The 12369-nt window shown below is 45.0% G+C and overlaps 1 protein-coding gene across 3 annotated transcripts in view; it reads left to right on the top strand.

Moving 5' to 3' along the window:
- The first annotated feature begins 4892 nt into the window (after positions 1-4892).
- The window catches only part of FNIP2 (folliculin interacting protein 2), a 132879-nt gene continuing 125402 nt past the window's right edge, over positions 4893-12369 (top strand). Inside the window, exon 1 of one of the 3 annotated variants that reach the window (XM_047751647.1) lies at positions 4893-5185. In XM_047751647.1, coding sequence (XP_047607603.1) covers positions 5082-5185 — 104 coding nt within the window. In that variant the 5' untranslated portion in view covers positions 4893-5081. The remainder of the gene's footprint in view (positions 5186-12369) is intronic. The other 2 variants (XM_047751645.1, XM_047751646.1) reach the window with 2 other exon arrangements.

Raw genomic sequence — 12369 nt, forward strand, 5'->3', positions numbered from 1 at the left:
TGACCCCCAGCCTGGAAACTTGCATGTGCCGTGGGTGTGGCAATAAAAAGACAAAAAAAAAAAAAGGCAAGAAAACAATGAGTTCCTATTGTGGCTCAGCAGTAACAAACCCGACTAGTATCCATGAAGACTCAGGTTCAATCCCTGGCCTCGCTCAGTGGGTTCAGGATCTGATGCTGCCATGAGGTGTGGTGTAGGTCACAGATGCAGCTCCAATGGGACCCCTAGCCTGGGAACTTCTATATGCCACACGTTTGTCCTTAAAAAGCCAAGAAAGAAAAAAAAAATGCAGGAAGACAGAAGCACTCTAGACTTTAATGATGACGGTAAAATTTGTCAGGGAAACTGCAGACACTGAGTCCTTAGATGATGACATCCTAGGTAAATTTTCTCAAACTCGAGAATTAATGATTCGACAATATATATTTAAAGGTAAAAAGGAAACATAGCATTCTTACCCAGTTAGTCATTCAACAGGAATGACTTCATTGTTCAATATATTGTAACAAGAAACCTAAGCTATCCTAAAAATATATGTGATATATTCTATCATCTTTTATGACATTTTGCCTCAAATATACTTGATATAGTTGTAAGTCAACAAATGCTAAAAGCAATGTATAGGGAGTTCCCATTGCTGCTCATTTGGTAACAAACATGACTAGGATCCTTGAGGATGTGGATTTGATCTCTGGCCTTGCTCAGCGAGTTAAGGATCCAGTGTTGTCAGAAGCTGTGGTGTAGGTTGCAGATGATGCTCAGATATTGTGTTGCTGTGGCTATGGTGTAGGCCAGCAGCTGTAACTCTGATTCAACTCCTAGCCTAGGAACTTTCATGTGCTTCAGATGCGGCCCTAAAAAGCAAAAATTAAATTAAATTAAAACAATATTCATCAAAGGCGACTAGAAAGATATGCATGAGGTAGAGATGAAAGAATTCATTGAATTGTGAATTCTTTGCACTCCCAGCTTTATTGAGATATAATTGGCATATAACATTGTGTAAATTTAAGGTGACAAGGTGTATGAATTTCTAATTATAACTGGTGTTTATAATCCAAAAATGAAAATGTTTTGCAGCTGAGGAGATAGCCATCTTTTCTTAACAAAATTATAAATGATCAGTTTTCAAAAATGTTGCTTTTTGCTGATTCAAGTCCAAGAAAAAGCAGAAGAAATAATAACTGAGAATGTATGTGTTTAGAGATTTATTTGAAATCTGGTGTCACTATTTACAAGGTGATTTTGTTCTAGGTTCACATATGTTGACTCATCAATAGTTGTACTCAAAGGACATGGCCCATTAGGGTAATATTCCTTCAAAGGTAGGAAAACAATAAAAAACTGAGTTGGCCATATTTAAATTCTTAGTAAAATTTGTTTGTAAAATTATTTTCACACTATTCCTTTATTCTTTCTTCTTGTAAATGATTTGCAAAATGACACAGAAATACGAAAAAACAGAATAGGTCCATTGGTGATGACTGTTTTCTCTGGTACACTGAGGGTTAAATGGGTAGGGTTCATTTGTCTCAAATAACAAGCAACCGAGGACAGAAAATAGGACCTTCTCTTACACACTGCTTTGGGCTTCAGATAATAGAAATATTATCGTATGGGGAAGGTCAGCTTGTGGGAAAGGGATCGTGGCTCAATAACGCTCTCAAGGGACACAGCCCACTTCCACATCTCTGTTCTGCCAGCTCCAGTACTGGGTTTCATGCTCAGGATGGCAGCAAAACAGATATAGCCCTACATGAAGACAGACAACATCCAAAGGAAGAAAAAACAAGACCTGTTCTGTTAGGAAGAAGTTAGGAACCAGTATCATGTAGGCTACAGGGTCCCCAACAGTCTAATTGCAGAAGGAAAACTCCTACAGCAATTTACAGGATACACACTCCTGGGAGAGAACTCTCACTGGGACTCAGAGTGGAAGAGGACTAGGAAGTCAGCCTTTCTACGATTCCCTCTTCCCCATCTTAGTCTTATTCTGCCTCTCCAAATGGTAAGGGTATTGTTTTATTTCCTCCTCCTCTTGATGGCTGCCTCCAGGAGCAGTTAATGGATATATTTTCCAAGAGGGAATGAGTGGGATGAGGTAGATGAGATGTGTGGACGGATCAGGGCTGGAGACTGGGGTGATGTCAAGCCTCAGGGAATAGGCAGTAACCAGCGGAAGGAGGGTGGTAGATGGGGGTTTCTGAAGAGGTGTGGGATGGCCAAGGGGAGAAATAATGGGAGTTCCCTGGTGGCTCAGCAGGTTAAGGATCTGGCATCATCTCTGCTGTGGCTCAGGTCACTACTGTGGCATGAGTTTGATCCCTGACCCGGGAACTTCTGCATGCTGCAGGTCTGGCCAAAAATAAATAATAAATAAAAAAAATAATGAAACTAGGGTGCAGGCGGTTTCTAGAGCTACCTCCCAAAACTTGGTTAGTTAGGATTTGTTATGATCAACAGGGACCTGTTGGTAGCACAGGGAATTCTACTCAGTATTCTGTGATGATCTAGATGAGAAAAGAAACTGAAAAAGAATGGATATGTGTATATGTAAAATTAATTCACTTCGTGGTACAGCAGTAATGATCATAACATTGTAAATCACCTCTACTTCAATAAAACTTTAAAGAGTGAAAAAAAAAAATCCAAAGCAAAAAAGGTGTGGATGGAACCAGGATGAGGAAGAATGTGGTACTGAGTGGAAGCAAAGTGAGGAAAGCGAGAGACGGGGGCACTATCTTGGTTCCTTTTTTTTCCTCCCCAAACTGAAGTGTTGTCTTAGTTTTTCTTATTGTCATTGTTTGTTTGTTTGTTTGTTTGTTTTTTTGGCTTTTTGCCTTTTCTAGGGCCGTTCCTGCGGCATATGGAGGTTCCCAGGCTAGGGGTCTAATCCGAGCTATAGCTGCTGGCCTATGCCAGAGCCACAGCAACGCCAGATCTGAGCCTCGTCTGCGACCTGCACCACAGCTCACGGCAATGCCAGATCCTTAGCCCACTAAGCAAGGACAGGGATCGAACCCGAAACCTCATGGTTCCTAGTCGGATTCGTTGACCACTGAGCCACCACGGGAACTCCGTGTTGTCTTCATTTTAAAGGCACAGTTTTTCTTTAGAATTCCCAGGCAGGTCCAAAATTGAGGATGGTGGCTGGGGCAAGATTTTTTTTTTCATTGCTTCTTTTGGATGATCCAGCACACCTGGACCGGAATGGGACAGAAACGGCCCTTGGAGGTGAGGAGCAAAGGATATCATGCCAAATTCCTTTTCAGTAGAAACTTGCAAAAGCTGCTAGGCACACCACAGGTATGCAGACTTTAGTGTGAAGAATAAATACATTTTCTGACCAAGGACGGGGTAAGGGAGGGTGGTGTACTGCTGGCCGTAATGTGACCCCGGATCTTATCTTAATAAAGGCACAATAGATGAGACCAATAACTGAAATACAGGATACTGATCAATACTGACAGTTCTGTGAGATACCTGCTTTCCACAAACAGAAACAGCTAAGGTGTAAATCAGGGTTCTGTGTACACTCCACAGTGCAGAAGGATGGACCAGAATGAACACTTCATCTAGAATTTTAATAATAAAAATCTGAAGGAAAAAAATTACTGAGTTTCAGTTTCTACCACCTTCCCCTTATCTTTGTAAACGTTTGGCCTTTCACTAACAGCTAGTTTCCCACCAAGGCCAGAAACCTACATAATAAAAATTAACAATGCAAATGAAAATGGGCCCAGAAAAAATATTTTCGATTACTTCTATTGACGGAAATACATCTGTCTCCACGAGTCCTCCTTTGAACACGTCTAAGAGAATTCAGGTGAACCGCTGTCCACTGCTCATGCAGGACGTTGCGATGTAGGGTCGGAAACTTAACATCATGGAAAAACTGGAGAGTTAGTGTTACAAGGCCAAGATTAAGCTGCTTTGCGTTTGCTACGGTCCTTCACACCACAGGCTGAAGTGCTCGCAGAGACTAGGTGGGACCGGCGGGAACTTGGACTTAGGTACCGCAAGCCCTCCTTCCCACACCAAATAATGTCTGCCGTTGACCTGAGATTAGGATGTGCTTTGACTGTTAAATATGCATGAGGATAAAATAGCTTAAGTTTCTAAATCTATGTAGTGCGATCCACATGCTTTTTAATTTCATGTTGCAACTTTTTACGTAACTATGGTATGGTGGCCCAAGATGCGAAATAGAGCAAATCGTTCGACCAAGTATTTAAAGTAAATGTAAAAAAACCGCCAAATCAAAGTCGGAGAAATCCAACCTGGATACGGTAGAAGTGCCAATACTTTGGGTGTTGCGAGATTCCAGTCCCGGGCCGCAGAGAATTAATCCCTTGTGAATTAATCCGTCTTCCCCAGCGCACGCTTCGCATGTACCTGCCAGTGCACCTGTACAAGGCAAAGACCCAAGTTCAGGGGCTTTGTCTTCAAAGAACAAAGATTCGCCGTGTGGCTCTCCCGCCGCTGCAGAAGATCAGAGCAGCGTCGGGGACCCCAGACGCCCGCTGAGCCGCGCCCCAGGGCCGCCCCTGCGAGGATTTCCGCCCCGCCCCCATTCTTGCCTCCGGGAGGTCCCCGGGCCCCCGCCCACCCGGCCTCTTCCCCCGCGAGCCCCGCAGCCAGGCCCCCCGGGTCCCCACCTCAGCCCCCCGGGAGGGCCCTGGGTTCCTCTCCTCACAACCCCCCCCCCCCGCCCACCTTGGCCCCGCCCCCTGCCCCATCCCCAGCGGCTCCGGCCCTCACCCCACAAGAGCCCGGCGGCCACCTCTGGCCCCTTTAAGCGCCGCGCCCCCGCCCCTGCGGTCCCCGCCCCCTCCCGGGGCCGGGGCGGGGGCCCGGGGCCAATGGCGGTCGCTCTCCTCCCGCGCTCCTCCCGCGCGGGCTGCGGCTCCTCCCGCGGGAGAGAACTGTCAGCGCGCGGCGGCGGCGGCGGGCCAGCATCGTCATATGACCGGCCGGCGGCCCCGGCGCCGAGCAGACTCCCGCCGCCGCGATGGCCCCGCCGCCGCCCCCGGCCGCGCGCTGAGCCGGCCGCGCGCCGCGGGAGCCGCAGCCGCGGCGTCATGGCCCCGACCCTGCTCCAGAGGCTCTTCAACAAGAAGGGCGGCGGCAGCTCCGCGGCAGCGGCGGCCCCTGGCCGTGCGCCTCGAGAGGGACCTGCCTTCAGGTGAGGGGCGGGGAGCAGGGGGGAGGGGCCGCCCCTCCGCTCCCGTGGTCCTTCGGGGGCCCGTGAGCTCGCGCGGCCGGGAGCCGGGGTTGCGGGGCCTCGGGCGGCAGCTCCAGCCCATTGTGTGCGCGCCAATGCCCTGAACTTGGTGTTCAGCTGTCCCCCTGCCTCGCCGAGTGACAAGTTCCCGGCCGGGTGGTTGGGAGTGTGTGGTTTCCACGTCGCTGGGGTGGGGGTGGGGGCTTGGGGCCGCGTGGTGCGCGCAGGGGGCTGAGGTGTGGTGGCGAAATGGCTGAGATTCCAGCCGAGCGAAGCCGACGCCTGTGCCTGTACTCATACCTCGACTCATGCTTCGGAGGAGGGATGCCTGGCCTTGAACGCGCTTCGTGCTGATTTCTCTCCTGTCTCCGACAGCCTAGTGAGATGGGTGCGATGATAACTCCCATTTTACAGCTGAGCGAAGAGAGAGAGAGTCACAGAACCCAAGCAGCCGGCCCGGCCTCCGCAGCCGTACGAGGCCGAACCTCCTTTGACCCCAGCGCTTTGACCGCAGAATCCAGTCTTTGAAATCTCTAGGTTGTCCCGCTTTCAAAGCTACGTTTTAAAAGAGGCCTTGGAATCCCCTATATAGCCTATCAGCACGCTTATATTGAGAAGTTCAGTTACTTACCATTAACAATTCTTATTTTTCTAGCAGATGTTTTATTGAGCATCTACTTCCAACTCTGAGGCTGGGGTCATTTTTGGCTAAAATGGCTTGCAAAAACGGTGGATTATTAGAGGAGTATAAACCCAGTGTAAGAAGACTTTTGAAAGTTTCAAAGGAAACTTTGAAAACATTTTGCCTTAAGTTTTAGGTTCTGGGTTTTGCTTATTTTAAATTCCGCTCATTTAAAGCACACACAGCCTCTCACCACAGTTGTGGACATTACCAGTATTTTGTATTACTGGTGAGTGTGTGGGTGTGTGGTGTTGTTTGAAAGGTGAATAGTGAGGACTTGACGCTACCTGAAATTCTCATTTTTTTTTTTTTTAAGGCTAACGGAATCCTTATAATTTGAGTGGGAATTTATTCCTTTCACTGCTTTGGGTCCTGGTGATGCTGTGTCCTCTCTCCCAATGGTAGAATTTCTTCTCCTCCCTCCCAGCAACCCAGACTCCATGGGGGGGAGCAAAACCTGGAGAGGAAAGGTCATGTGTTGCAGGTGCCTTTGCCTAGGTAGCCCTTGTGGAGGACATTAAAGCCCTCTGAATGTTGGTGGAGATGGTGAGTTTTACCTGCCACACTTTCCTGCGCCCTCTACTTATATGCCCGCCACCATGTTCTCCATCCCCAAATCTAACTGGAGTGGATTTTGAACAAAAAAATTGTGGCTATATTTAGGGCCTGGCCATATTAGGGAAATGGATTCTAACTTGGTGGGAACATTTTCTGTAGTGTTCTGACTTCCCATCGGTGTCTAGGGAAGAGCAGGAAATTGTGCCAGGGACTGTTTTTTTGAGTGTTTGTTGACCTCATTGGGATTTTCAACAAGTTTTGGAGATGAGTGCCTTTACGAGAATTGGAGATCTCTGGGCTCCCTCAGCAGGGTCCCTGCTAAGGGCTCAGTGTGGACAAAGACGTGAAGTAAAGACCTGAAGTAAAGACGTGAAGTAAAGATGTGAAGTAGAGACGTGAGGCAAAGAAGATGAGGACCAATCAACCATGACCCATCACATCGACCCAGGGTGCCCAAGCCAACCTTTCTTCCTGTTCTCCTCACCTGACTTAACTCTCAGGTGCTTTTCACCTTTCCTGGGCAAAATTTCCCTTTCTTGCTACAGAATAATGACCTTGTGCTTCATTTTTTCCAGATTTAGCCAAATAGGAGATGGCACGTGCATTTGGGGGGGAGGAAGGAACTACCTCAGACAGGGCAGGAGCTCCTCTTGGGAGCCCACTTTGTAGAAGTTAAGGGAAGACCCTTAACTTCTTGACATGTTAACTTCTTGACATGTTAACTTCTTAACATGCTTAACATGTTTGACATGAATTTGTTCTTCAGCGCATTTAAATACGGGCTGTAACTTGTAGATCTTGAGAATGACAGGAAGATCCTGGTAGGCTTTGGGGGCAGTTTTGTAGCATAGATTGCCATATATTTTTTGGGGGGAACCTAAGTCAAAGTAAGATCTAATTTTTATTTGTATCTTTTTTGCTTTAGAGCTTTTAGCTCTCTGTTCTCTTGTGATGGACTTCCACGAATTATTTTAAACTCTTTCCCACTTCTCTACAGTCTTGCTCTGGACATTACCCTGGTCACTCTTATGCATGGCCTCGTCACTTCTCCGAGTGTCCTACTGTTCCCTTGTCCCTCCCGTTCTCACTGTAGTTGACCAGAGAGGAACTTTGCTGTCCAGTGTAAGGACCTTACATCACAGATCATTTTCAGATCTTCATGCTTTCTGGCATTCCACCTTAAGTGTGTTCATCTTCAGGATCTCTACAAGCAACCCTTTTCTTAGTTTTGAGGAGAGAGCTTGCTAGGAAAAACATAAAATGAATCAGAAGAGGAGTTCCCAGAAATGAATTCGACTAGTATCCAGGAAGATGTGGATTTGATCCTGGCCTTACTCAGTGGGTCAGGGATCCGGTGTTGCTGTGAGCTGTGGTGTAGGTCGAAGATGTGGCTTGAATCTGCTGTGGCTGTGGCTGTGGTGTAGGCTGGAAGCTATAGCTCCAATTCTATCCCAGCCTGGGAACTTCCATATGCCATAGGTGCAGCCCTTAAAAGCAAAAAAAAAAAAAAAAAAAAAAATCTGAAGAGATTGAACTTACATGTTTGGGGGAAGTAGTTAAGACCAGTATATGATTATGGTATTTGTGAAATGTAAGCTCTAGTTAAAGTAATAAAGTTGCATTGTAATCTTGAAATTTGAGAGAATTCTCTATTTGCTGGTCTTTACAATGCTTTCTTTTTTAACTAATTGATACATAAATATATATTTGAATAACCTTTTTCCCCCCAGGATAAGTAGAACAAAATGAGGTTATTTGTCTAGTGGTTCAAATGAGAAGTAGAATTGGGTTTTGGTTCCCTTGGATTTTAGGTCAGCAATGTTCATTTAGGAATTTTTCTTTTTGGCTAGGCCTGCAGCCTGCGGAAGTTCCCAGGCCAAGGATCCAACCTATGCCGCAGCAGTGACCTGAGCTGCTGCAGTGACAACACTGGATCCTTAACCTGCTGCCACAAGGGAACACCTCATTTAGGAACTTTTAAAAGCCAAGATGTGCCTACTGACTTCTTATGAGTGGTTCAAATTTAAAGTTTCACCTTAAGATGTTTTTTAAAATGTCTCTGGTAAATTTGTGGACCAGTTTCCACTTCAAATATGTATACAAGAGGGAGGTAAAAAAGACCATGTGTTGTTAGCTATCTTGTTTTGGACCAGTTAGATGAAGGGAGTAAGCATGTGTACCACCTGGGCTCTAAGGAGCTGATGGAAGCGGTACAGCTGCTGGTACTAGCTGGGTAAATGCCTCTCCCCTCCAGTCCTGAATATCTGAGGCCAAATGGCCTAGTTAGTGCTAATCCACATTGTTCTGTTAGGACAAATTTAACTAATCTGTTCCAGGGTTAGTATAATTTAATCCCCTTATCATCATCATCAGATAGTGTCTGATGCTCCTCTCATGGGCTCGTGGCTTCCTGCTCCCCCTGCACTGACTTGAGGCAGGACAGCCTAAAGCACAGCAGTCACACACCAAGATGAATCAAGAGAGAGAACACATTGGAAACTCTTAACAGGAAGATAATGCAGATACTGATAAAAAGTAAATCTTTACACTTGGTCCAGCATCGAGATCTTCCATGGTGCGACTGCACATGGGACAGGAGGGCTTCCTCTCCCCACTGCCAGTTCCCAGGGTGCAAGCATTTCTAGGGAGATATTCCTACAGCAGGGGGCCGAATATTCTGGAAAAAACACAGATCAGCTCTACTATATTTGTGTTCTTAATGACTATAACATAAGACTCATGATATGTAAATGACAGTTTTGATTTCTTCCTACTGCTTTTCGAAAGGCTTTCTGGAGATCTCTTTGCTGCCTGTTCTGGATTCATGGCCATACTCCCCACATCATCTCTCCTTGTCCTGAGCCAGGCATGCACTCTGGGGGTTATTAGAGGTTTGGGGCTGATCTCTCTACAGTGGTGGGTTCTGTTAAAAGCACTCAGAGGACAAGTTGAGGAAACATTGATTTCGTCTTGCCTCAAGCAGTGTGTTGTCATGGGACCCTGAATGTCTCCATTTCCCTGGGCCTCATTTTCATCATTTGTAGCATGACATGCTCATCCTGTGTAATAAGCTTGTTGATGAGGTAATATTTTTGAAAATCCTTTGAAAATAATAAAATTTGGTACATGGCATTCAGTATCATTTGTTTTGAGGCTTTACCAAAATTATTTTTCAGAGGCTATTTTCTCTATCTGTAGATGGGAGACTAAAGGCAGAACAGAAGTGACATGTTTTTATTTACTTATTTATTTATTTTTTTACCTTGATAGTGTCAGTGATGGAACAGACTGAATTTTCAGAGGAGTGTTAAGGACCTCAGCAGGCAGTTGCTCAGACTGGGTGGAGGTGATTGGGTGTTTAGAATAGTTTAAGGGGTGTGATGCATTTTTTAGAATTATTTGCAAGTTTTTCTTGTCAAGAACACAGTCTTACTGGAGTTCCCTGGTAGGCTAGCAGTTAAGGATTCTTCATTGTCACTGCTGTGGCTCAATCCCTGGCCTGGGAACTTCTGTGTGCCCTGGGCATGGCGGAAAAAAAAACCCAAAAAAACAACACAATGTTACTTAAGCAGAAGGGGGAAATGTGTTAAAGTGAGACAGTTGTGCAGTAGCTGATACTCCACAGCAGCCAAATAATTATTTAACATTTTATATCTATATGCATACACACTCATGCACATGTGTATACAACCACGTGTATGTGTGTGTATATATACGTACACATGGAAAGGTATTCTCTAGAAAAAGTAAAAGCAAAGTATAAATTTATAAATAATATTTAAGATAGGAGTGTGTGGTTGATTACGTATGTGTGCAGAAGGGTTAGCAGCACTGAACACATTCACAGTGGTGGTCAAGTGGTGGGTGAAAACTCTTCTGTGTTTTATTTTTTGCTGGTATTTTGGATTTTGCTTTTAAGGAATTTGTGTTGCTTTTGTGATTTAAGTTATTTTAAATGTTTAGTCTTCAGAGTGTTTTACATGATGAGGGAGGGAGGAAGTGTAACATTTGTGGAGAAACCTGATTTGAATAAGAACTCTTTATAGGCTCTTACCTCTTTGTTAAAATAACTGGTAGTTCCTGTTATTAAAAGGAATATGCTGTGAATTTTAATGTACTTAGCACCTAAGTTCATTGTGATCCTTAGGAGGCTGGTTTAATTGGTGAGCTTGATAATTGTAGGCAGTTTACATGTACACAATTTTTACATGCACCCCGCCCCCAGCCAGCTTGGTCTCCACCAGGGCTCAGCAAAGTTTCAGAGCTGTACCCAGCTCTCCAGTTGGTGATCAAGAGAGATCTAATTAAGATTTATTTGAAATATGTTTGGGAAATGGTGATGTAACCTTTTACATTTGGGGGAACTTGTATGAGATAAGGGGCTGGGATTGGATGTTTTTAAAGCCAAGACACGCATTACAATTTTAAGTTCTGAAATGTGAACTGGTTGTGTTACAGGCATTTGTTTGACTTAGGAGGTGGTCTTGAGAGGTGGGCCGGGCAGGTGGTCTTTTACTGCATGGAATGTAGATATACAGAGGTGGTTGGTTTCTGTCGAGGTGTCATTTTGCCTGCTTTGCCTGTGAGGTCAGCTTAAGGCAGCCGCTGCTGCCTTGGCAAAGGAAGCTGCAAAGATTGTCACTGTGCTCACAAAATCCTTTGGCTGCCAGTGTGAACTCCCGGTGGGTGAATCAGATTTGGGAACCAATACAGTGCTTTATTTCCCCAGCCACCGTTTTGCTTGATGTGGGCGAAAAGGAACACATGTTGTCTCCTGATGGTCCAAGTCCCCGGCTGGTGTGAATGGTTAGGCCTGCACCATGAGAGCAGGTCCTTGGCTGTACAAGCCAGTCAGTCTTCCCCTTGGCGGGTAAGAGTGCTGAAATATTTGGTGAGTTCCTACTTACCAAGCATTCTTTTTATCTCAGCTTTGTGGAAAAAAAAAAAAAAAAAAAGGATCATTATGTAAAAGAGAAAAAAACAGGATGGACTTTTCCAGCTAACTGGGCATGTAACAGTGATTTCCTTCAACTCCACCCCATCCGTAAATGGAATGTCTGTGACTCACTGCTCAGGGCCACACAGGCACTTCTATGAGGATGGAGGGAGATGAGCTGCCATCATGCTTGTGTTCAGCGAGAACCCATACAGCTGCCTTTAGAATGGACTTCTGAAAAGGACAATGTGCCTTATCCTGCATCATATACATATTTCTTATTGTACTTTCTTATTTTGGTGCCCAAACAATATGGCATATTAAGTGCAGTTAATGCAGCCATGAACACTTTAACATTGTGGGTACGTGTTGTAGGGCAGGGTGCTTGTTCTGCTACATAGGATTTTAGCGTTTGCCTGAGTCTGGATCCCTGGCTGTCATGTTCCTCTCTAACTGTATGTTGTCCATTTTTGTATATATTTATGATATTTTTCTAGCTGTCTGTCCCTAAATCTTGCTTAATTTGTAGATTGTGTTCTAGAATTTGTGCACAGTGTAGTGTTAGAAAGAGATACATAACTCTTTATAAAGATGGTATCACCCCACTTGAGACTTTTTAATCATAAATACGAGCATTTCTGTATTTGAGATAATACAGCTTTAAATAAATGATCACTGGTGTCTGATTATTCATGCATGTTTACTTGAAAGTGACCACCAGTTCATGCAGGGTGTTAAGTGAGGGTGGTCAAGAGGCAGTAGGAATTCATCCCCCATAGCTGATGGGGACAGACTGGAAACCTACATATCTGGTGAGGACCTCAGTCTAGTTTCCAGTAAAGATGGTTGCATGTTGGAAGTTACTCATGTAATCATACAGCATGTGTCAACAACCTAAATAAAGTGTGTGTTTATGGCAGAAATATTTTTCTAGGGAAATTAATAATCTGTTTATTTGAATATAACTTG

This window comes from Phacochoerus africanus, chromosome 10 (assembly GCF_016906955.1).
Source record: "Phacochoerus africanus isolate WHEZ1 chromosome 10, ROS_Pafr_v1, whole genome shotgun sequence".
NCBI lineage: Eukaryota > Metazoa > Chordata > Mammalia > Artiodactyla > Suidae > Phacochoerus > Phacochoerus africanus.